At 31.2% G+C, this 27440-nt stretch overlaps 1 protein-coding gene across 4 annotated transcripts; it reads right to left on the bottom strand.

The window, feature by feature from the left end:
• Positions 1-204: 204 nt before the first annotated feature.
• On the bottom strand, positions 205-25553 carry LOC148622896 (WD repeat-containing protein 41-like). 4 transcript variants are annotated; one of them, XM_088573197.1, is made up of 14 exons: positions 25445-25553; positions 17879-17988; positions 17487-17535; positions 9448-9573; positions 8149-8211; positions 7912-8020; positions 7556-7621; positions 5438-5563; positions 4969-5123; positions 4455-4579; positions 3204-3314; positions 2642-2732; positions 1467-1535; positions 205-456 (listed from the first exon to the last, which is right to left on the bottom strand). In XM_088573197.1, the coding sequence occupies exons 1-14, from the start codon at positions 25493-25495 to the stop codon at positions 382-384; spliced, it is 1326 nt and encodes a 441-aa protein (XP_088429323.1). In that variant the 5' UTR covers positions 25496-25553; the 3' UTR covers positions 205-381. The 4 variants fall into 4 exon arrangements, 2 of the variants coding, with proteins under 2 accessions (XP_088429323.1, XP_088429324.1); XR_015920724.1 differs by having other exon boundaries at positions 377-456; positions 2625-2732; XR_015920723.1 differs by lacking the exon at positions 205-456 and adding an exon at positions 1810-1952 and having other exon boundaries at positions 2625-2732.
• Positions 25554-27440: the final 1887 nt, after the last annotated feature.

Below are 27440 nucleotides of genomic sequence, written 5' to 3'. Positions count from 1 at the left end.
CCATGTTTTCAACTGATAATAATTATGAGTCATCATTATTCTTAAAGACACACATAAAATTACTTTGTAACAAATATCAATCAATAATTTTTGTGTCTGAATTTCATTTATAAGCTAATTCCAAGTCAGGATGTAAACCCTCGTTTTTTCGTTACATCAATCTATAATCACATTTTCAGAGCAGTAAAAAAGAAGTAGTAAAAATACACTTTGTATTTAAACATTTTATTTAGCATAATAACAAATTAGATAAAACAGTTTGTAAAAAATATATCATATATTACATCTAAAACAATAATGCTGGTGATTTTTATGTACATAGTTTTCTATTACAATTAAAGCACCAATCATCCTGAGCATATTAAGTACACTGGTACAGAGTTATACAATCCCACTACCCATTAGTACCTCCTTCTGTAGAAGCTTATTTCTTTTCATCCTCTGTATATCAGCATTCTTAAAAAAAAAAGCTGTCGTTGAAACAATATAGAAGCAATTTTTCAGCTTTTGTACAAAAAATACTGTTCATGTTAAGGCTTTATTTGATCCCTGATAATGAAACTATTAAAGCCAGTAAAATAGTTAACATCAGAGGATAGATTAGGTCTTACCTTGATTAAATGACAATCACCTGGTGAACTTCCTTAGGTAGTTAATTGGACTAGTGAGATTCAAACTTTCTATCAAACCTAGATTTAAAACCTATGCAATGATAGAAAAGTTTAAATCTCCTGGTTAATTTTCCATTAGCTATCTAAGACATTTAAGTGTAAGTGTTTGTAAGAATCAGGCAAAATGCAAAACAATAGGAAACATGCATGTCAAAACCCAACTGATCTGATAAGGTAATATCAATGAAGGATTCTTTCTCTATTTGATCTCTGTATAACTAGCTTTGCACTTAATTTTTTAAATCAAATCTTAGAAACATGAGGTTTTTTGACAAAGTTATCTGCCCTTGATTTGTTCATTTTCAGTGCAGTTCAATGAAGTTGTAACTCAATGGTCTAGCATGATATGGAAAATTTTGTCTGTTTTCCTTGATTCTGTTGGTGCACACAGTCATATTACACTAACAAAATGATGGTTTTTTTTTTTACATCATGTTTCACCCATTGCCTAATTCTTACAGGGACTGGCACGTAATAATAATCTTTCAACCAAGGGAAGACCAGCTTTAATCTTGAAGTTAACCATATTAATTACAGTTAAACATAAAAAAGAATCACACCAAAGAGTAGGAGTCAATTGTTATTCATGTTATAATTATCCAAATCAATATTTATAGGTGCAGAAAAATTCATCTACTGCCATTACATTTTTTGGTTTTCAAATCCTAACAGTTATATTATAAGCTAGATTTAGCTGAATCCATATCTCATTTCACCATAAATCATCCTAGCTAATTTGGTACATTTGATTAATGTTGTGCCAAAAAACATGAAACTATAAATAACTACACCAACCTTCCAGCAAATGACTAGTCCATCCACACCACATGATATCATTGTATCACCTCCTCCATCCACTACCATCTAAAATAGACAATACATGTTATTACATTCTATTCTCAGGGGCAGATACAGCATATACCTCCCCCACTAATATTCTGAAAAAAATTTTTATTTTGCATGAAATCTTGAATTTTTCACAAATTCTATCCCAAATTTTTTGTTGCCTCGCTTTGCTCCGCCTTTAGTTCTATTAAGGCTACCTAACCTGCAATTCTGGACCAACCTGTACTCCTGCCTTTACAACAAATATAAAAGTTGCATGTTTAAGCTTGAATCGAACTAAGAACTGACTTACGTAGTATTATTAGTGACCATATGTAGTCAACATATTGTGCTGCCATTCTGATTCTACTAACTTCACAGGAACCATGGGACTTAGTTAAATTTGTATATGTTACACTTTAGGAACACCTTGTCAACAGAACTTCAAGGAGTTTCCTATAGAAATTTTGTAAAAACTGCATGATTGTTAATCATGTTGCACTGCAATTTTAATTCTAACATCTTTACAGAAGTTATGGGACTTTGTTGAATTTGTTCATTATACACTATAGGAATACTTTGTGGACCCAACCCTTAAAAGACTACTTTAGGAATTTTGTATGCATGATTGTTAGACACAATATGAAATTGCACATGCCATTTTGATTCTACCAACTTTACAGGCGTTATGGGACTTTTTTGTGGTCACAGTGAGGCTATGTATAACAATCTTGTTGTTCCAGTAGGCAGGTGATTGTGTTTTGAAATTTGTTTTAATTCATAACTATTTGAATAAACCTTAAATAAATTTGTTCATTGATTTAGAATAAGTGAGGAACTAATTAAGTTGTAACTCTATAATAAACAAGGTCTTGTTTGAATTTGGAGCTATTTTGGAATAATGAAAATAACTAAAAATAAATTTGAAAAAAAACAAACCCTTACTAAGGGGTTTAGTCATGCCGACATGGTTAAGGGGTAGGGTTAGTAGGATAGCAAAAGTCAACGAAACTTACTAACCCCCTTAAGTCATGACGGCATGACTAACCCACTTAGTAGGAGTAAGTTTTACAAATATTTTTTCACTTGTTTTCTTAAATCCAAAATAATTCCAAATTCAAGTAATACCTTGTTCTTATACTAACATTAACAGCACCAGAATGTCCTAAACACTCCCCTATCAGTCCAGGAGATGGTAAATCATTGTTAGCAAGGCTGTCTTCTAACTCATTATGACTGTCAAGAAATCAATTATTATACTATTTGAGTTTTAGAACTACTTCAATAATGAAACAAGATTTCCCTTACAATATTTAAGCAATATTTGGAGTCCCTTACCAAGTTCTGTTCTTATTGAACTTACCAGTTTTGAGGAGTGAATTTTATCTACATTGTATTAAATAAATTTTATAATATTAAGCATAAACTAATACCTAAAACGATGCAATCAATTAGCTAAAGAAATGAGATGTAGATCTCAGAGAACAAGTTCCTACAAGACAAAAGGGAAGTTCATTAGGTGATGGTCTATTGATCAAGGGAAGACCAACTCCAAACTTGATAAAAAAATTTTGTTCTTTTTTAATTGAGATATTGCTGCAACACTGGACACATTTTCTTGACAGTTCTTCTTTATAATAATCAAAGTTCCAAGATATTAACCAGACTCGCAGACTAAAACACAACCTTTCATATAGATTTATTTACCTAGTATTAAAGAATCTTTCTATGACATTTTTATACATAGTTGGTTCCTTGTCTGAAGTTTGTCCCCATAATCTGATGCTTCCATCTTCTGAACTTGTGGCTAGTAATGTACTGTAAAAATATAATCATATTACTCCATGTACATCAGCATATCCCTATAATCTTGTATCAAAATCTCATGATTGGGGAAAAGGAGGAGTTGCCCTTATGAGGTTATAACATGTAAGGTCTCACTAACCACTTCTAACGTTTCCATTACTTTACATGTTAAAAAAGTAATTTTCAAAGTCTCACTGTGAATTCCCAGGACAAATGACATCTTAAAGCTGCATACCGTTGCGAAGCTTGGAAAATAAGGCTTCCAAAATCATTATGCTAATGGTACGATCATAGTAGAACTTCTTCACAAAATTTACTTGAATAAATAATACTGAAAATCCACATTTTTACATGTCTGCTAACTGACAGCATGGAGGCACATTACTCACACACATGTAAACAATATTCATACACTTTTGTAGTTAATTACATATATGATTTTAAAGTACACATTCTCAGCTTTATTTTGACTACTTTTAATCATAATACACACAAATAATGCACTTACAATGCATATGTCTAGGTTCAGTGTGTTTTTGGTACTACATAGAGGGGTGGCCATTTGACCCGGAAGTGGTTAGTGAGACCTAAATCTCTTAAGTTAAATTATCTCCCTTCAGAGTCCTCTGGCAGTAAATGTTTTCCTTCATGCTCATTTAAATATGACTAAAATAAAACTATCAAAACCCTTGAGTGGCTTAGGAGTTGTCCTTACAATGTTAACTTGTAAAACCCTGAAGTTAGATTATCTCCCTTTAAAGTCATCAGATAGTACATCTTCTATTGAACAGCTTCTGGAGTGTTTTGATGAAAGAAATTAGGAAAGATGAATAGACACGGAATGGGTGATTCAAACAAACAAAAAAAAACAAACAAAACTGTTTACCATAGGGGGTATGATAATTATTTTCCCTCATGTACATCTACATATATCTAACCTTCCTACAGATTTTCAACAAAATTTAGATGGAGTTGTGCTTGCAAGGGGTATATAAAAAAAAGTTATATCCTGAAAAAAAGTGGAATATTAACTATATCACTAATATGTTATATAAGATGAACATTGACACAATTAGGGTTCATTTACCCTGTGAACAAGTTGTTCCACTGTATGAAGTGGACAATAAATAAAGATGTATGTATATTACTTACCTATCACATACAAAAGATAAATGTAGAATTTTAGAAAAGTGGGAATACTGTGGTTTACATAAGATCAGTTTTGTCTTTATATCAAATACTGCAAAGCCTGATCCTACTGCTGCAAATAAGTATTGCTGAAACATAAAACAAAATTAAACTAGGGGAGACTAAACTACTTATCTTAAGATATCAGATATTTTTATGTTTTGCAGTTCAAAGCCTAAGATATCAGTTTAGAACTGCATTATTTTCATGTTTGGTATTACAAGAGCAATAACTCCTGAAAGGAGTTGCCTTACAACTTTGAATTAATTTGACTTGAATACTTGGTCAAAAGAATATTTCATCAACTTAACATTTCTTTCTTTCTGTTATTATTTCCAAGATATAAAGCTAAATTGATTTCAAATTTGGTGTTAGGCTTTCTTACATCAACTTCCTGTATTAGTAGCAGTATAAGATCAACCTACACATTAAATAGTTCTTTTAAAATAACTTACATTTTTATTATATATGGTATTACCTGATCAGCACAAATCATGTCTTGAATACTGTATGGATAACTGGAGTTATCTCCCTTGTATTTCTCTGGTGATGAAAACTTAAGGGTAACCTGGAAGGTTTCTGTTGATATCACCAATATATTACCATCTAAACATCCAACTGCAAACATGGTCTCTGTGTCACAAACAATTATCGCATTTAGTAACATTTTTAGATAAACACTTCCCACAAAAAAGTTTTGTGATAGTTTTTCTACCAATGACTAGGTTTCTATTACAATTGTTCAGATCCACAACTTAAAGGCAATCAATCCATAGATACCAGTATATACAAATTATAATTGACTGTCTTCTATGCAAAGTCAAGTCTGTCAATAAATGTTCACTAAATCAAGTAATATCATTTTTGTATTGATTTATTATGTGATTAATCCTGGAATCAGAGACTAAAAATTATGCAAGAGCATTGTGAATAAAATAAAATAATACCAGATATACTAAGTAAACATCTAATAGCTTCCCTGGACTGCTTAAGAGTTCTTAATAAAACTAATTCCTGTTTGATATCGTCTGTTTCTCCGTCTGACTGACTAGCAATTATCACATGGTATATTACTGAAAAAGTATAATTATTAACACGAAATCTGTGAGCCAATACCCAATAGTGATCCAGCAAACTCCATTGTAGGATATACATTATAACCAGATGTTCAAAAATATACAAACAGGAAGTTGTAGTCACCTAGACCCCAAATAAAATCCCACATTTGCATTCCTAGATTTAGCTCGTGTCAAAATATCTATTGACTGTGACTTGTAACTACTAATCTGTGGAAAGTGTGTACAAAACATCATTAGGCTTAAAGATATGCATGAAGTCGGTGTAATTCTGTCAAAGGTATGGATTTAATAAGCATTGTATGGGAACCCTAGCTGAGGCTGTATACCAAACATCAAGTGGCTGTGAGATGCAGTAGCAAGGAAAACTTTCATGAAAATACTTGTATGATCAGACAGATGGTCTGTTTAATCTTGGTCTCATATAGAGAGATCTATGATATGATTTTGCTAAAAGTTTTAAGATGGTTTGACCCACACTTGATTACCTCACACTGACATTTTGTAGGATGGTTTGACACAAACTTGATTATCTCACACTGACATTTTGTAGGACTGTTTGACACATACTTGATTATCTCACACTGACATTTTGTAGAATGGTTTGACACAAACTTGATTATCTCACACTGACATTTTGTAGGACTGTTTGACACAAACTTGATTATCTCACACTGACATTTTGTAGAATGGTTTGACACAAACTTGATTATCTCACACTGACATTTTGTAGGACTGTTTGACACATACTTGATTATCTCACACTGACATTTTGTAGAATGGTTTGACACAAACTTGATTATCTCACACTGACATTTTGTAGGACTGTTTGACACAAGCTTGATTATCTCACACTGACATTTTGTAGAATGGCTTGACCCACACTTGATTATCTCACACTGACATTTTGTAGAATGGCTTGACCCACACTTGATTACCTCACACTGGCATTTCGTAGGACTGTTTGACACAAACTTGATTATCTCACACTGATATTTTGTAGGACTGTTTGACACAAACTTGATTTATCTCACACTTACATTTTTTATGATTGTTTGACACATACTTTATTATCTAGCACTGAAATTTTGTAGGATTATTTGACAAATACTTGATTATCTCAGACTGACATTTTGATTCAATATTTTTTAAAATAACTATTAGACTTACAAATATAAAAATTACACACCATTGGTGGGGGACATACCTACTGGTGGGGTACATACCCACTGGTGGGTGACATACCTGTTATGGATTACACCACTGGTGGGGGATATACCCGTTATGGATTACACCACTAGTGGGGGACGTACCCGTTATGGATTACACCACTGGTGGGGGAAATACCCGTTATGGATTACACCACTGGTGGGGGAAATACCCGTTATGGATTACACCACTGGTGGGGGACATACCCGTTATGGCTTTTTGTTTGTTATGCTTCTAAAGATAAACTATATTTCACAAGGGTTTGATACAAACTGCATGCATAATAAGAAATGCATATATTTTTCTGATATTGGAAGTTTCATTCGAAAAAGGGATTTAAGTCAGTGATTTTTGTGCACATCTTTCAAGCTCCCTCTCTCCAAATGAAACATTCTTCATCTGAAATATCCAAATGCACTCTCTCTATCATTCCCTGTTATAGCATGATATTACATGTACAATTTTATAAAGCACACACCAAATTTGAAATCATTTCACTCATTACAAGCCTAGATAGCAGCAACAAACATTTGAAGGGTCAGACAGATGGATGGATGGATGGATGGATGGATGGATGGATGGATGGACAGACAAAAGTGATTCCAGTATACCACCCACTCATTCAGTAAGTGTATAAAAGTAAAAACTAAATCCCTGTCTTGACCTATTCCTTTTACACTTTTATTCACAATTTCTAAAGCGGTCATTGCATGACATAAAATGTGAAGTTACTGCCTAATGAAATTAGAATACAAATTTAAAATAAAAGGTATAACTTACATAAATCTTTGTTAGAAGCTGTAACAATTCTTTCATTTCTTGTCAAGATCATCTGAGAAATATCAGCTTAACAAAAATAATGTTGACACTTCAGAGCTTTTAAAATTATTCAGTACAATTTATTAGATATGAAGGACCAAAAGCTATTAAATGATTTAACAGAAAAAAATAAAAGCCATTCCTTCAATAAATTAAGATATAATTATTGACAAATATTAAACCATTTTATAGTTAACTTTGTTTTTAACTACTAATTCAAACTTCTCAGAGATCATAATTGTAACAAACGTGAAATTCTTAATAACGGTACACATATGTGTTTTGAACCTAAAAAGGTTGTAAGTTTAAAACCATACCTTCTCCTTCTGTTCTATGACAACTGTCTAAGAGTTTTCCTCCAGCTGACCACAGATGTAGTTTCTCCCCTCCAGACACAAAAGATCCATTATTTAACAGAAGTAAACACTGAAAAGCACCACAAATTAATTTAATACATGTAGTTATAATAGTTTATAGTTATACATGTCTTCAATAGGTTCATATCCTTTGTTTATATTAAGCTCCAAAAATTTGTACATTGTATTATAACTAACCTTGACTGATGAGCAGTGTTCTGTTATTGTATGTAAACTAACTCCCTGTTCATAATCCCATACCTAAGAAAATATTAAATACTGCAGAATAAAACTTCATAAAAAAAAATTCCTTCTCAAATTAGTTACCTTAAAACATATTAATATAAGGGAAATATCCACATGAAAACTAAAAATACTGTTTCATCAAACAATAATTATACTTTATACAAATCTACATATAATACCTAAGCATAAAATGTCATCCTTTGGGGAGTTTAGAAACTTCGAAACTTTTAAACTTTTTTATTTCACAAAGAGGCTCCACATGGAGCATAGCAGTACAAAATAAACATATATACAATTATGAACAATGTTGAACATAATGAATGAACACAACAGGAAGATAATATCATTTGAATAAAGCCATCACTATCTTAATAAATTTGGCAAGGCCAATTATAGTAAATTTATCTTCACAATTCATCAATTCCCTATAGCTAACAGTAATTGGACTGTCAGTTATGTAGTTTGGCAAGAATTTACATCTTTCTTGAATAAAATAAGTACAATAGAACAGATAATGAAATTCATCACCTAATTTTAGCACTTGAATACTAAATTGGATTATCTCTCTTCAGAAGTATTGAACTATATATGATGCCCAACAACTTGCCTGAGCAGTTTAGGAGGAACTGCACTTACAAGGTTATATATCACTTTGTATGCATTGAATAATACTTGTAATCCTTCATGCACATCTACACATGATGCCCAGACTTCCAATGAAATTTCAAACAAATCCTTAGAGTGATATAGGATTTGGTTGTACTAGATTCCCCCCCTCCCACCACACCAAAAAAAAAATAGATGAACAGCTACAGAGACTAACATTTCAACAACATATAAGAATTTGTGTATTGTTAAAAAAAAAGGACCATATTAGAAAATAAATATTTTCATGAAAACTCAACTAAAGAAGAAATAAATTTAAAAGATAAAAAGACAATAATGAAAGAGGTATAATCATGGATCATAGCCAAATTTTTTTACTTCCTTTTTCAATTATAATCTTATAACAGTAGTGTCATACTAAACTGTCAAGTGTACTAAAATAAAGTATTATTTAAACTAGTGTCAGCCATTGCAGTCAAAATGCATTTTCCTTTTTGTTTTCCAACAAGAGATAAATCAGATATCCCAATACAACATTGTTTCTCTACCATCAAAAGGTCATCTGGAGACAACCTTCAAACAAACATTATTCAGAATAAAATTTCAAGTGTGATTTGTGGGGTTATAAGCTAAGCTATTTTATACTTTAATTTGTTTGTCCGATGACCCTGTCACAATCAGATTGAGAGAGCTGTTCACCCAGGATGATATTCCCAGAACACATGTGATCGGTCTGGTATGACCACTAAGTACAGCTACCTTAATCCCTATCTGAAACAAAAAAGAATAAATGGACTTTCCTTTTGACTATTCATTTTGACTTTTGCCAAGATTGTATCAGTTCAGTAATGTTTAATATCCCCACTTAGGTCTAACCCTGAACAGAGAGATATCAACACACAATTCAAGCTTGACACAGCTCTGAATTTAAATAGTAATTAAATCTTTGACCCAGAATATGATCAGATAAGAAGTGGTTAAAAACTTAAATATTTGCAATGAGACTAAAAAGAGATTACACAGACAAACAGATGAGTGGACAATGTGATTTCTATAGAACCAAAGATTTTGTTTCTGGAGAGTATGATAAATAATAACTGAAGGCATTTTGGAGTCAATAAATGGGAAGTTAACTCATTTTTGTATAAATAAAGTCCCACAAAAATGTATTATCTAAAATATACAAAAATCAAATGGGAGAGACAATAATAATAAAAATCTTCACATAGTGCAGCATGATACCCCTGCAACATGCTGAACTCTGTTCACTTGGGGCAAGTATAGACATAATATTAAATTTTGAGCATGTTAGGGACTTACAGTTCATTATGGACACAACAACTGGTTTGGACACAATATATCACAAAATTTCAATAAAACTTGAAAACAGTTTTGTTTACATAATGCTAATTAAATACCTTTGCCTTCAGTCCCTCTAACTAAATAAGAGATACAGGCATGGATTTTCATGAGGAATCTAATAAAAATGTTCTTTTTTCAAAATTAAGACAAGAATTAAATAAGTTTATTTCAGGGAGTTATCCAACTTTGACCAACATAGGCTGACAATGCTAAATGCTATTGTCAGAGTGTTAACATATTCTTCAAAATCTTATAAGAAACAAATTAAAAAGAATGAGAACTAATTTTCTAAATCAATTTTAAATAAACACCTATTTCCTGCCTTTGGCCCCTTATGTGCAGAATGGTAGAGGACAGTGACCCAATTTTTAATATCAAGCTTGTTCTAGCAGAAAGAAATAATAAATCAAAATTTCACAACACTTGGTTCACTACAACTTAAGTTATCACACAGACATAAAAAAAATAACAAAAAAAAAAACGCAGACATCTGCACCAACAACAACAATGCGACAATGACAAAGATGAGAACATCATAACACAATACAACCAAAATTTTTTGCAGTCATATTAAAATAAATAATTGAACAATGTTTCATGAAAATTGCATGCCCTTTCAAGTCATTGAACAAATATGAAAAATCCTCCCTTTTTATAAATAAAGTCCCATAACTTGAGAACAGATATCAATAAAAATTAAAAGGGAACTTACAACAATAGAAACTATTTTCCAAAGTTTCATTAGAATGGGTGCAACCACTTTTGAACTGCCAAATCCCCCCTGTTTATGATAAAGTCCCATCACTGTAAATTATAAGAACAGAAATTTACAAAATTTGAAAAGGAGTTTGCATCAATATAAATAGAAACTTCACTCAAGTTTCATTAACATTGCTGTTAGGGTTTTCGAGTTATAGACTGAAAATAGAAAGTCACCCCACTTTTTACAGAAGTCCCATAACTCAAAAACTAGAAATACTGTTAGTATGCTTACAAAGAGAATATGCCTACCAATTCAAATATGAAGTTAAATGTCAAATATATAACCTGTAAGTTCAAATATCTATCTTTGGAATCCTCCAACAACATGTAAATCTACATATAATGCCCAACCTTCCTACAACATTTCACAAAATTCCTTGGAGCAGTAAAGAAGGAGAAATGCTGATGAGGTTTCAAAATGTAAAACCCTTAGACAATAACTATATTCATTTGTGATGCCCAACTTTCCTATCCAATTTTATCAAAATATCGTGAGTGTTTTAACATGTAAAACCCTGAAGTTGTATTATATTCCTTTGGAGTCCTCCAACAGTAACTTTATTTCTTTTTTTAAATGCACATCTACAGATGATCCCAAACCTTCCTATAAAATTTCATCGAAATCCCTTGAGTGGTTTAGAAGTTGCACTAACAAGGTTTTAATATGTAAAATCCTTTAGTTGGAATATCTCTCTTTACAGTCCCTGGTCAGTAGCTATATTCCCTCATGCACACCTACATATAATGCCCAACCTTTCTATAAAATTTCATTAAAATCCCTTGAGCGGTTTAGGAGGAGTTTTGCTGACAAGAAATGTGTACTGATGGTTGGACGACAGGCATTTATAACCAACAAAGGATAAATTTTAAAGTAACAAGTAAAATTTTCAACTTTAAACAGGTGAAAAGATCTATGTTTAAGATGTGCTTTCATTTCTTTCCAGTAGAGCTTTATCTACAGAGACAGCTTTATCTACAGAGACAACTTTATCTACAGAGACAGCTTTATCTACAGAGACAACTTTATCTACAGAAACAACTGAGACAACTTTATCTACAGAGACAACTTTATCTACAGAGACAACTGGGACAACTTTATCTACAGAGACAGCTTTATCTACAGAGACAACTTTATCTACAGACAGCTGTATCTACAGGGACAACTGAGACAACTTTATCTACAGAGACAGCTTTATCTACAGAGACAACTTTATCTACAGAGACAGCTCGATCTACAGAGACAACTTTATCTACAGAGACAGCTTTATCTACAGAGACAACTTTATCTACTGAGACAGCTTTATCTACAGAGACAACTTTATCTACAGAGACAGCTTTATCTACAGAGACAACTGAGACAACTTTATCTACAGAGACAGCTTTATCTACAGAGACAACTTTATCTACAGAGACAGCTTTATCTACAGAGACAACTTTATCGTAAGGAGACCTTAAATGTTACAAGAAAAGTAATCTTTTGACTGTCTTCATTTTAAAACTTTAATTGTATTGTTTAGTTAAATAGCATTTTTTTTCATTGTCAGGATATATTTCTTTCAATAACTTTTAGAGCAATTAATTTTTATAACTAAATGTTTTCATTCACCAAGATACTGCTCTGCTTGTCCCATATGTAAGATTTCCCAGCCATTACATATTTTTGCTTTGCAAATGTTAAAAAAACAATGATAGATCAACTCATGTATAAGATATAGTACTCGAAATATACTTTGCTCAAACCGATTCAATATTATTCACAAAAACAAATCATAACCTGATACTAATACGGGTTCACTCACAGAATCTGAAACAGGGATTTATGTAACAACAGATCAGTGTATTTGACTTCAAAGATTCTGCATCCCATTTGCTACATTTAGACTAAATTCCAGTTACTTTTTGAGTTTCTTATTTTGTATGTAAAAGTATCTTTATACCTTTTTATACCACCAACTTTGAGTGGGTAGGGGTTTACAGTGATAAAGATGTCCTGCCTTCTTCCTTTTTAATTTCTGTTATCTACTACTCCTCCAATACCACTGAATTGAATTTAATGAAACTTTCACAGAATCTTTATTACATATTCCCAATGTGTAAATCACATTTCAGATTTTGATCCAGTCAATTTGGAGGTTTCACATTATTATAACAAAATATAGACTTAGTCACTTATGTTTACAGGGACACAAGGGTACCATCTCTCATCTAGTACTCCACCTTCACTAATGTTTACAGGGACACAAGGGTACCATCTCTCATCTAATACTCCACATTCACTTATGTTTACAGGGACACAAGGGTACCATCTCTCATCTGTTACTCCACCTTCACTTATGTTTACAGGGACACAAGGGTACCATCTCTCATCTAATACTCCACATGCACTTATGTTTACAGGGACACAAGGGTACCATCTCTCATCTAGTACTCCACCTTCACTTATGTTTACAGGGACACAAGGGTACCATCTCTCATCTAGTACTCCACCTTCACTAATGTTTACAGGGACACAAGGGTACCATCTCTCATCTAGTACTCCACCTTCACTTATGTTTACAGGGACACAAGGGTACCATCTCTCATCTAGTACTCCACCTTCACTTATGTTTACAGGGACACAAGGGTACCATCTCTCATCTAGTACTCCACCTTCAATAATGTTTACAGGGACACAAGGGTACCATCTCTCATCTAGTACTCCACCTTCACTTATGTTTACAGGGACACAAGGGTACCATCTCTCATCTAGTACTCCACCTTCACTTATGTTTACAGGGACACAAGGGTACCATCTCTCATCTAGTACTCCACCTTCACTAATGTTTACAGGGACACAAGGGTACCATCTCTCATCTAGTACTCCACCTTCACTAATGAATACAATTAAATGGAACTTTCACAGAATCAGTATTACCTATTTTCATTGTGCACCTTTTATTTTAGACTTAGGTCAAATCAATTTGGAGGTCAATAGGTGCATGTCAAACAGGGGTAGTTCGGGTATTAGTTTTCTAGTTTTAATTAATTTGCATTGATAACGTATTTTTATATGTTAAATTAATTCATGTATTGAATTAGTAACAATAGAGCTTACACTCTGCGATCAGCAGTTTGACTTTACTCTTTATACCCAATTTAGTTTTTACAAAAAGCTGATTTTCAAAAATGAAATTCAGTATACTAGCAAAAATTACTTTATTGAAGAGTTTTCTCAGATATGATGTGATGGAGATACCCCTATATAGTGGCAAGGGTCAAAGGAGATGGTTCAGTAAGGGCAAAATAGGGCAAGATTTGGCCTCAAGATCAAAGCCTACCCAAAGAAAATTTTTCCAACTCTTAAATGCGTTTTATAGCTCAATCGAATAAATTATGGGAATGGTTTGAACATATATGGTCATATATGCCCTTCAAACTTGGCTGAAATTGTAAAACTCTGTTAAAAAGACTGGAAAACACCAAAATATGTACATTTTTTTTTTACTTTTTCAACAATGGCTTCATATATATTGCGTATAATTGTCAGTTACAACTCATGTGAAAATATCTTGAGTGAACAAATGTGTGGTTACTTCCATTTTACTCAAAAACCATCTTAAAAATTGCTAAAATATCAAAAGTGTAAGGTTTTTGTAAAAGTAGACATAAATGCATACCATTATTACTGGAATAATGTCATAAATCTTGTCAAAAAAACAGCTTGTATACAGTATTTGAAACCAAGAAATCAACTACATGTATAATCAAATTTTTTAAAAATGCACAAATTAAGAGGCCAAAAGGGGTCCTTACCAAACCTTTTCCATTGTTTCCTTTCTTATGGTGGAGTACTCAGTTACTCTCCTTCCATATTTTTGGAAATGTTCCACTTTTAAATACAATATTAAATATTTCTGAAGTGGCTTTGATAAAACTGGAATATCATTTCCGGGAGAACTTAATGCTTTCTTTATTTCATTTTATGTTATATTTTTATCAAAATCTGAAACAGTTGGTTAAGAGTTCAAATTATCAAATAATTCCAGTACAACAAGATCAGATGTTATGGTCAACTCAGTGTAAACAAGGTAATCAATTTGAACATCTGTGAATAAGTCATTTGTATTCTGTGATAATTCAAAGTTCAAATACTATCAATATGTTAATTCTTTTTATAAAAGTATTTATTTCCTGTAAATTTTTAAACTTCAAAAAATTTTATCAATTTAGATTTTGTGTCAATATTCATTATATTCCATTTTTCTTTTATTAAAATACAATTGATTTTGTGTGTCAATATCATTTTTTTTTTATATTGAATGACATGCATGTATATGTTGCCATTTATCAATAAATGAAAAAAATTGTTAAAATTTTGTAGGATTTTATCACCTTGTGATCGGTACTTCAAATACTTTTTAGTACCACATAAGGCCTTAATTCTTTTTAGGATGTGCCAAAAACCATATAATTCATCCAAATACATGGAACAGTGTTCTCATACATGATTATTATAGTAAATATTGTAAAGCAGGCAAATCATAACTTTTACTCAGGTTGGAAAATCCCAAAGTTTTCTTTAATGGTTGGTGAAAATTTTGCACAAAACAGTAGAAAGTATAACAACGTACAGAATTCAATATAAATGCAGCTACATATTTCAACTTTTCAGGTCAATTAACTTTAACCCTCTATATACAATATATATACAACGCTATGTCCATTTTTTCTATAAAAAATTTTCAGTTTCTCACTTTCATCAGTAATCTTAATAACAAATAACCTGTTAAAAGTATCATATGCATTTTGATACATAGAACACAGAGTGTCTGATACATAAGATTTAAAACATATCATGTTCAACAACAAAATATATCATAACCTTTTATTCTTACCACAGAACATACAAATTAATGAAAATAAATAATATATTAATTAAGACTATTTTTTATTAATGTAAATATATTATTTATTGTTTCTCAGCTCCATTGATGAAGTGGGACTTTCCTTTATCATTAGTTTCCTTTAACTAGATTGATCTGTGAATTGTTTTCAGGAAAATCTGCATAAAGTTGAGACTAAACACTTTTTAGAACATAAACTATAACCCTTGTATTACATTTGAATATAAAACTATAACCCTTGTATTACATTTGAATATAAAACTATAACCCTTGTATTATATTAGAAGAAATACACACTTTGACAGCAATTTCTTGGTATGCAGCAAATGTTATGTATGGAACAAAATCAGCCCCTTTTCTTGCTGGCTTGGTTTATGGTACCTTACTGATATATGAGATTTATTTCTTGGTTTTTGTAATACATTCAGTCTGCTTTCATTTACTTTCTTTAGTTATGTTAATTGTTCTGGTGTATTATGATCTGTTGCAGATTCCAGTCTGTCTCTTGTTTACAGTAATATAGCATTCTTTCAAACATGATTTCTGTTATTTTAAAGTCTTAGCTAACCTTACATGGGAATACTATTTTTGTAGACAGTCTTTCAGTAGCATAAGAGTCCATACGTATGGGACAGTCTTTCAGTAAGAGTCCATACGTATGGGACAGATATTAGTCTTAAGTATGGGACATTTTGGAATGGCATTAATGGTGTACAGTTCTTATGTAACACAATACTCCAAATACCTCTGCACTTTATTAATGCCACATTACATATGTGGCAGCTTATTTTTAAAATACTGTGAAAGTACTATTATTTGTGGGGTACCAATTTTTGTGGTTTTCGTGGGTAAACCAAACATGAAATTTGGTTTCCAATGAAAAGAAGATTCCCATAGGTGTGAAATTCCTGAAAACCATGGATTCAAGAATCCACAACTTGTGTTTCTTCAATAATCCACGAAAATTGGTATCCACGAATAAAAGCACTTTCACAGTAACTATCTTCATTATATATTATCTCTATAAAGAAATGACAAACTCAGAAAAGGATATCATTAGCAGCATATAAAAACAAGATGGAAAAGCATTTTACACTTTTTTACATTGGTTGTATTCCTCTAATCTACTTTGATGTTTAAGTTTTATCTCCATGTAATTTACACCATATTATTCTGTTCTATACCCTATACGAGTCCAATTAGATTGGTATGAACCTAAACCACTAATTGTAAATGAGTTGGAGCTAATAAAAAATGTGTATTGTATTATATATCAAAACAAACTGCAGAAATTTATCTGCATTTTGTGGTCGTATTCAATGATCTTTAGTAATGAAAGTAAGGTATATAACAGTGAAAAATGGATAAACTTATAATGGCCACCTGTTTTTTTTTATATTTTGTCTAAATTCAAGTGTATTTGGGGGCTCATATTTTCATAACAAATCACAGCACTTATACCAAAGTTATCTATTATTATTAGAACACATGTAAAGCTATTCTTTTTCAGTTATTACAAATGTTTTACTTATTTCTATTTAAAGTCATCCCCATTACATGTTTAACATAAAAAGGAGACCCTTATTATGCACTAGCTGTATTTGGTTGGTAATTTGATTTTTAAGTATACAGTTTCTGAAACATAGAATAATATTTTCTAACTCCAAAAATACATACCAACACATCCCAGACAATAGCTAGGTTATCATCAGCAACAGACAAACACCTGAAAAGAATTAATGTTCAAAATATTTAATGCAGCTTTCAAATAGAAAATATATGTGATCATTTACTTGATAACATAATTTTCTGCTTTCATTTAAAATCAAGAAATGGAATATTTTTTTCTGTAACAGTGTACATAGGGTCATGTGATTCTTGTCTTAATTTTGACTTTTTGAATTTCCAGACTTTGCATGATGTCTGTTTATAGTATTGTTGATTGAAATGCACCCTTTTTCTCATTGAAGTGTTACTTAATTATATAGTCACCTTTTCCTTGTTTTATTCCTCACATGTAAATCAAGACCTGTTGTATAATGACAACAATGTTTTATTAGAAAACCTACCTTCTCCTGTTAAGAATGAACACTTGTCTAATAATGTCTGTGTGATACTGTAGTATAGTCAACTCAGTGTAGGGGTTACATTCTTCATTCTCTACTCTTGGTACCAAATCCTTCAAAACAATTGAAAATTGAACTAACTCAACAATGACAGGAATCAAGTACAGTAGTATGGACCTATCTATATTTAAATATAACTGACATTGATTCAATGTATACATTTTTATTAAAAGACATTGAAAAATATAGCAAATTTGGGGGACATAATAATACAGGGAGATTTTAATGCATATACCAATAACAACCTGAGTATGTACTTAATAATGGCAATGATCATACAAATTTTGATGATCGTTTTTATAAAATAGACAATACTTTGCCAAGGAACAATCTTGACCTCAAACATACTAACAATAACGGTAAACTTTTGCTCAACATATGTAAAGAAACAGGCCTTAGAATCGCAAATGGCAGATTTTCCGGATATTTATTCGGTAAACCAACCTGCATAACTTACAAAGGATGTAGTGTAGTGGATAACACACTAATATTGCTAAGTTTTATCAGTTTTATATGTGGTTTTAAAGATAATGCCAGAAAATCCGCTAAATTTATCCAAAATAAGAATTTGCCTAAAAATAAAAGAAAGAAAAAACAAAGTCCTGTTTTCAGAATCCTGTACTGAACTGAAAAATTCTGTTAAGAACTATGTAAAACTAGTGAATAAATTTCCATACAATGCAGAGTACAGAAAGGTAGAGGAGACGTTGCAAGTATGAGGAAAAAATGTTCAAACAAAAAATTTGCAACAAAATAAATGATTGTTTGGATAAAAACACCAAAACTTCCTGGTCTATGATAAACAAACTTAATAATAATATATATTGTGGTAATGAGGATAATATACCTCTTGAGGAATTTATTGACAATTTTAAAAAACTAAATAGTGAGGATAACTGTTATAATGGGTTTCAAAAACAAATGTTTGACAAACTTTCAAATTTGAAGGATAATATTCCTAATTACCAAACATTTGAAGGGTTAAACAGAAAGATAAGTCAAGATGAAATATTGAAAGCCATCAAAGCACTTAAAAATGGAAAGAGTTCATCTACAGATCCAATTTCCAATGAAATGATAAAGTTTGGATATCCCAACATTATAAAACCAATTGAAAAATTGTTCAATTTTATTTTTGAAAAAGGTGAATTTCCTAAATTATGGAATGAAGACCTTTTTGTTCTACTGCATAAAAAGGGTAAAAAAACTGACCCAAATAATTACAAATTAAAAGATGTGAAATACTTCAAGTGGAAAATTCTTTTTAAAATAACATGCGATCATGAATGGCAAAAATGTGAGTAGCTGAAGATTAATTGTTTTTTATTGCATCACACTGACATAGTAGGGATTTAAGAAAAGTTGGAATTCAAATAAAAATGTCTACCTGATAGAAAAACTTGGTATTGATATTGCTCAGTCCGACATTCAGGCAATACACCGAATTCCGGGTAAACCAAGGCAGACAAAACCAATCATCGTGAAATTTATCAATTCCGATGTCATATCCAAAATAATGTGGCAAAAGAAGAACTTGCCGAAAGGTGGTGTTAAACTGGTAGATGATGTGACAAGGCATAACATGGGTCTCATTTCTAGACTTTCGGAAACAAAAAGATTTGAAAGTGTATGGTATTACAATGGTTCTGTCTTTGGAAAAACAAAATCAGGAACGAGAATTAAGTTTAATTTGTTTGACAATGTGGATGAAAAAATTGCTAAACATGACTAATACTAAACATTAATTTTTTTATCAGTCATGTAAACAGTTTGTATCTTAAAGTAAAAAATTAAAGTGAGATATTTCTTGTAAAGGGAGGTCAATAGTTATTAAGACAACTAGTCTTTAGATTATAGTATTTATTCTTCTCAAATGTTATCTTTTATATTAAAGAAATATGTTTAATCAATGCCGTTTATTTATTTCTTTTCTCTTTTCCAATTTAATTAATAAAGTTAGGGATTTTGGGTTTGTTTGTTTGTTTGTTTGTTTTTTTAATAAAAATTTTCAATTTGTGCTCCTTTTCCTCATTGAAATTTTAATTTAATTTTGCATGTTACATTTTGGTAGTAATTTTAAACCAGTAACAAGTTAGCTTCATGCCATAATAATGGGAGATAACTGCAGTTTATTTTGTTCATGATATTTATTTTTCTGTAGTTTGACATGAGAGAATACTGTTGTTTGTTTTACATTATGTAAGGTAAAATGTACTTATTGTATATACATGTATGTTCAAATTGATTATGACAAATACATTGTTAAACAGAAATGGTTATTATAGTACTTAATTCTGTTTTTTGTAATGGGAGATAACTGCTATATTTTAAAATGAGGGACAATTTAGGTTTTTCTTATTTTTGTCTGATTTCACATATATGTTTATTTTTTTTTTGAAATTTCAATATGCGACTCATCATTAACATATTAAAAGAAAATGAATAGATATTTCTTAAATTTTTTGACTAATTTATTGGAATAAAATTTTTGAAATCCAAACAAAAACTGCCATTTGACACAATGTTTATAGAATTACTGTGACATCTTGTGTATGAGTGTGTGAGTGTGTGTGTGGTGATGCATTTAGGTATTTTGAATTTGTTTTGCTCCTTAATATACATGTATATATTTTTGGACACTGGTTAGCATGACCGATGTGATTAAAGTGATGTCTATGAATGTTAGGGGCCTTGCTTCTAATAAGAAAAAGAGAATAGACTTGTTTAATTGGGCAAGGGAACAAAAGTCTAATATTATTTGTTTTCAAGAAACACACAGTACAAAAGATATAGAAAAGGTATGGGAAGATGAATGGGGGTCAAAGATTGTTTTTAGTCATTGTAATAGTAGAAGTGCTGGTGTTTGTATTCTATTTAAAGATTTAGTTGATATTGACATACATGATATAACATGTGATAACAGTGGTAGATATATTATTATAGATCTTACTATAAAAAATCAGCGTTTAACATTAGCATCCTTATATGGTTATAATACTGATGAACATGCTTTGTTTACTGATATACTACAGAAATTATTGTTATATAATAATTCATCTATTTTCTTATGTGGTGATTGGAATTTTGTCCAAGATATTAATATAGATACATTTAATATTATACATGATAGTCATGTTAATTGTAGAAATACAGTTCAGAATATTATAGAAACATATAGTTTAATTGATGCTTGGCGAATAAGTAATCCCAATGCTCGGAAATACACCTGGTGACAGCACTCTCCTATAAAGCAGAGTAGAATTGATTATTTTTTGGTATCTGAAGATTTATATTCTCTTATGAAAAAGACAGATATTATTCCAGGGTACAGAACTGACCATTCTGCAATTTTTTTCACTTTTTCCGTATCATTAGAAAAACGAGGTAAAGGGTATTGGAAATTTAATGCCCAGTTAGTACATGATTCTGAATATGTTGCTATGGTAAAAGAATGTATTCAGAATACTATTTTAGAATATCATACTTCTGGTGATTTGAATGATCTGATGAATGTTGGGTTTTCATGTAGTGATCAATTATTTTTTGAGATTTTAAAAATGAAAATACGTAGCTCTGCTATTTCATATTGTATAAATAAATCCAAACATGAGAAGATAGAAATCAAAAGGATTGAAGATGAAATTAATTCCTTAGAAGACGAATTTCACTTAAATCCTAGTGATGGTACAAAAAATAAGTTGAATGAAAAGAAGAATGAACAGTTAAAAAAACGTGAAAAAATAGTGGATGGTATTTTAATCAGGTCAAAAGCTAACTGGCATAAAAATGGAGAAAAATGCTCCAAATTTTTTTGCGGTTTAGAGAAACGTAATTTTTTATCCAAAACATTGTGTGAAGTTGTACATAGTAGAGGTCATCAACTGTCAAACTCTGCAGACATATTGAATGAACAAAAATTGTTTTATGAAAATCTAAATACATCTAAAAATCAACAGTATAGAGATGATTTACATAGAAACACATTCTTTGATCATGATGTTAAACTCACAGAAGAAATGAAACAATTCTGTGAAGGAAACTTGACTTTCAAAGAATGCGGAGAAGCTCTAAAGAATATGTCAAATGGTAAGAGTCCGGGTTCTGACGGTTTCACTACAGAGTTCTACAAGTTTTTCTGGGTAGATTTGGGACCTTTTTTATTTCGTTCATTAAAGTATGGGTATGAAAAAGGTGAATTTTCAGAATTTCAATATCAAAGTGTAATAACTTGTATTCCAAAAGAGGGGAAGACAGAAGGTATTTATCGAATTGGCGTCCAATAAGTCTTATGAATGTTGATACGAAAATAGCTTCTGCAGTAATTGCCAATAGGTTGAAAGTGGTACTTCCAGATGTAATAAGTGATACTCAGAAAGGGTTTATTAAGGGTCGATTCATTGGAGAAAATACAAGGTTGCTTTACGATCTTATGCATTATTTAGAAGAAAATGATTTAGAAGGTATGTTGTTAATTATTGATTTTGAAAAGGCTTTTGACTGTTGAATTCGATTTTATTATTAATGCATTACAAAGTTTTAATTTTGGTCCATCTATATGTCAATGTTTTCAAACTTTTTATAAAAATGCCAAAAGTTGTGTTATTAATAATGGATATCTGTCATCTTTCTTTAATCTGCAAAGAGGCTGTCGTCAGGGTGATCTGCTGTCACCGTACTTATTTATAATAGGTGTTGAACTTCTATCACTGACATTAAAATCAAATCAAAGAGTGAAAGGTATTGTTGTTAATAACTGTGAATCACTTATAAGTCAATATGCTGACATTTTTAACTCTAGATGGTACTGAAATATCACTCAGAGAATCTTTAAAAACATTTGAAAATTTTATTATGTATCAGGATTAAAAATGAATAAGTCCAAAACCAGTGCAGTATGGATAGGTAGTAAAAGATATTCTGATTGTATTATATGTGCAGAGGAACAATTGAATTGGACACACTCAAATTTTAAACTTTTGGGAATTAATTTTTCTTTATGTATGGAAACTATGATTGATATTAATTTCAAACAAAAAATTATTGATATCAGCAAACTTTTGAAAAGTTGGCAACACAGGAAGTTGACCCTTCTAGGAAAGATTACTGTTATTAAATCTTTGGCACTTCCAAAGATTATACATCTACTTACATCATTGCCAAACCTTAAAGTCACCATGTTGAATGAAATAAATAAATTGTTTTATAATTTCATTTGGGATGGAAAGACTGAGAAAATTAAAAGAAACACATTAATTGGAAATTTCTGTGACGGTGGTCTGAAAATGATACACCTTGAGTCTTTTAGTACATATCTAAAAATGAGTTGGATTAAAAGACTTTTTACAGATGAGCTTGGTATTTGGCAAAAAATTGCCGACAACCAACTTCAAAAGGTTGGGGGTGTTCGACTATTTAATTTGCAGAAGGAAAAACTTCGAGAAGTTGGTAATAAAATTACCAACCCTTTTTGGCGAGATGTGGTTAAGGGTTTACATGATATCAAATCATCAAACTGTACAAACGTGCAGGATATTTTAAGTTTAGATATTTTGAATTTTGCATCTCTTGATGATTTCCCTTATTTTATCAAATGGAAATCAAAAGGGGTGACAAATTTAAAAGATTTGATAGACATGCATACAAAAACATTTTATACTTTTGATAGGATAGGTCAGCTTTGTAATACTAAAAATTTTATTAAATATTATAGTCTTCTCTCTTGCATTCCACCTGATTTAAAAAATCAGTTGAAAGAAGGGTTGCAGGGAATGACTATGTATGATTTTGAAAATTTTACTGTGTATAACAAATTTATTACAAATTTACAGACATGTAAAAGTATTAAATTTGTTTATAAGGATTTGGTTAAAAGTATTTTTGTTTTGCCTAATCCTAAAATTGAGGCATGGCAAGAAAAGGTAAATATGGAAAGATTTGAATGGAGGAATTTTTTTCTAACTTTACAAAAATGTTGTAAGAATTCCTACCTTAAAACTTTCCAATACAAATTATTACACAGAATACTTCCTACAAATACTTTTTTGTTTAAAATAGGTTTTGTCAACTCTAAGGTTTGCACTTTTTGTAAAAATCATGATGAAACTATTGAGCATGTTTTCTATGAGTGTTGCCATATTCGGGCTTTTTTACACGAATTTTTTGTTCGACTGAAAAGAGTTTTTCACGACATTAATATAGATAAGAAAAACATACTGCTTGGTTATCCAGAATATTCATCATTGTTAAATTTGCTTGTTATTATTGTTAAGAATTATATTTATAAGTGTAAATTGGATGAAAAACTTCCAAATATAAGTGGTGTAAAGCAAAAAATTTTACATTATAAAAGTCTAGATATGTATAATGGAACACAAAATAATGTTATACATAAAACACAGCTATTCTGGGCCCCATGTGATCAGATTTTTCAATAATTTTCAAATAATATAAAAAAATAATAGAAAAAGGAGCAAACTTTTTTATATATACTATCTGGGTGCAACTGTGCGAGAGTGTGCAATGAGAGTTACAAAGAGAGTAGAAAGGAGTAATGAATGAATATTAAAATAAAAGGATTAATGATATTGTATATAGTTGAAGCAAGGAAAAGAGAGTGAATGGACATTTTTTTTTAATTGATATATATATAAGGATTTATTTCAAAAACATTATATACTTAATATTTTGAATTGAATGATCTAACTTATATTTCTTGTAAAAAATAGTCAGTGTTTTTTCTTTATATATTTCAATTTAATACCCCTGTACACCCTAGTCAGGTGGTGCTATAAGGGTCTCTGTAAAAGCCTGACTATTAAAAAAAAAAAAATAAAAATAAAAATAAAAAAATAAAAACTATATGAACTATAAGAAACCATATGTTAAACTTTTAACATTCAATTTTTAAGTCAACAAACCAAGGCAGCATGGTATATGCATAAAATTTACATGAATTTGTCATGCAATGATGGTAATGCATCTGTATACACCAAATATCATTGACTTAGCCTAAGTGGTTTATGTTGATAAGAACTTATCAGAAAAATTAAAATTAACGTTAAGTTTGTGGATGCCGCCATCACAAAACTTAAGTCTCGGCTTCCATGACTTTCGTCACATGCAAGACAACAACAAAGAACATAAAATAACCAAAATAATATGTACAAAGAAATAAAAGTAAATGAGCAACTTGGACTCCACTAAAAACTGGGAGCATGGACCAGGTGCACCTAAAATATTGCATAATAACTGAAGATGGGACAGTCCCATTCTGGCGACAAATTCCTGCAGATCAATTATTTTTTCTTGCAAATCATAAGTACTTTCATTAGTAACGCCAGACAAAACTTGATTTCTTACTTATAAATAGAAAGGAGACTAATTCTCAGGGAAACACCCACTGACCTGAATAAATACTATTTAACAATGTGCTTGCTTTCATTAGTATGAAATCTGCATTTGTTTGGCATCCTTTTAATGTAGTTTACTAGTGATGCTAAAATTACTTACCTCTGTTCTTGCACCAGTAGATCCCTTAAACAGTTTATGCAAAAAAGACATCAACAAAGAAAGTGAAAGTAGAGTTATTTCCCTTATTATAACGACCTTCTAAATATACTGCTCCACTGTGAGGTGCACCACCATCTACTACAAATCTTAGAAGTGTCACTCCAAATAGAGTACGCATTTTTAAGTCCATATATGACATTTTCTATAAAAATAAAGATGCCAGCATTGCCATTATTTTAATTCAAATGAGTAGTTGTGAAAAAGTGTTCTTAGTACACTATAATGATTACTTTTCATTCATTTTATCTTGCTGCTTTGTACTAGTATTTTGTGTGTGACTCTTTGCCCATTTTTACTGCTGATCTCATTTATTATTATGAAGAATCCTTTGTAAAGTATCTGAATACAGGGATATAATAGAATAAAAGGTCAAGTGAAACACAGCAAGAAATTTTGGAGGTAGAATTAGTGAAATGACCAAGAAATTTTTCCCCAATTTTAGGGGGTGTACACTGGGTATGTCCCCGATGAATCTGTTTTTGAAATCAAACTGATGGCTCCTAGTAATACAAGGACAATTAAGTTCATAAAAGTGAAAGTTGAAGTTTGTCTTTCAAGGGCAATAAAAAAAACGTCATTTTTGTCTACCCCGGACTTGCCTTTTTATGAGCAACTCGGCAGGTGTTTCTAGAAAACCAGAGGCCGCTTACCCTACTGGTGCACCTGGTCCATGTTCGCAGTATTTAGTGGAGTCCGAGTTTTGTTACTTTGTATGTATGATTTTGGTTGCTTTGTGTTATTTGTTGTGTGTGTCTGTTTTCTGTGTCTGGTCTTTGTTCCTGGGTTGCATTCTTTTGATTACCGCTGTGGCCTTGGTTTCCTTGATTACTCTTTCATCTTTCAAGGGCAATAACTCTTACATCGAGTCGCCTGACAACTTTGATCCCTGAAGGCTTTTGAAGGCTTTATAATAAGGATTATTTCAGCAATTGAAAGAATTTGGCTAATCCTAACAGTTTTGAAGATACATGGGATAAACTACTGTCTGACCCCTTTGTTCTATTTTTACTAACGGTAGCTATGTTTTTCAACGGATCAAAAAATCCCCACATCAGTTCTATGCTTGATACCCCAAGAAACATTCATACAAAGTTTGGTTCAATTTAGTCAAGTAGCGTCAGAGGAGAAGATTTTTGAAAGAAATAACATTAAAAATAACCAAAAAAAAGGCAAAAAAGGGCAATAACGTCAACATGGCTTCACAGATTAAAATGAAAATTTGCCCAGATTGATCTCATCAAGCTGACCACTTTTGTCCATTTAAGAATTCGGCTAAACCTTAACAGTTTTGGAGATATACCCCAAGAAAAATTCAAACCAAGTTTGGTTCAAATTGGTCTAGTAGTGTCAGAGGAGAAAATTTTTGAAAGAAATAACATTAAAAAATAGCAAAAAAATGTTGAACAAGGGCAATAACTCCAACATGGCTTATCAGATTAAAATGAAAATTTGACCACAGATAGATCTTTAACTTTAACCCATGTCAGATTTTGGCTAAACCTAACGGTTTCAGAGATATTTGCAAACTAGAGGCTCAAGAGAGCCTGAATCGATCACCTAGTTAACCATTTGCTTATAAACAAAAAACTAGAGGAATGAGACAGGCTAAGTTAAAATCAACTAAATTGTCAAATGCAGGAAATGCTTTTAATAGCATTTTCATGACCTGAACCAGAATTTTGCTAAACACAACAATTTTTTAATTATTTTCAAAAATCTTCCAACCCCTAAGTTCCATTTTTAGTATAGGCAGCCATATCTATTTACAGATTAAAAATCACAATAGTCATTTTGAGCACAACACACTAAAGAACTATTATGCTTATTTTCATTCAATGATCTTAAATGGTTTTAGAGAAGATTTTCAAAGTTGTACATGTGAAAAAAAAACAACAAAACTGTTTCAAGGGCCATACCTCCTACATCAGTTGACGAA

Source organism: Perna viridis, chromosome 3, assembly GCF_037379345.1.
Source record: "Perna viridis isolate PV_CMFRI_1.1 ecotype Kerala chromosome 3, ASM3737934v1, whole genome shotgun sequence".
Lineage (NCBI taxonomy): Eukaryota > Metazoa > Mollusca > Bivalvia > Mytilida > Mytilidae > Perna > Perna viridis.
The sequence above is the reverse complement of the archived record's forward strand: the minus strand, read 5'-3'. Positions and strand labels throughout refer to the sequence as shown.

What these genes read in the sequence shown, in the direction of transcription:
- LOC148622896 (XM_088573197.1), bottom strand. Translation starts at nt 25,495, where the DNA reads ATGTCTTTTTTGCATAAACTGTTTAAGGGATCTACTGGTGCAAGAACA. An exon ending in GACATTCTGGTGCTGTTAAT is followed by an intron (nt 1,536 to 2,641) that starts GTTAGTATAAGA and finishes TGTCTATTTTAG; the next exon opens with ATGGTAGTGGATGGAGGAGG. An exon ending in GACTAGTCATTTGCTGGAAG is followed by an intron (nt 457 to 1,466) that starts GTTGGTGTAGTT and finishes TTTTTTTTTAAG; the next exon opens with AATGCTGATATACAGAGGAT.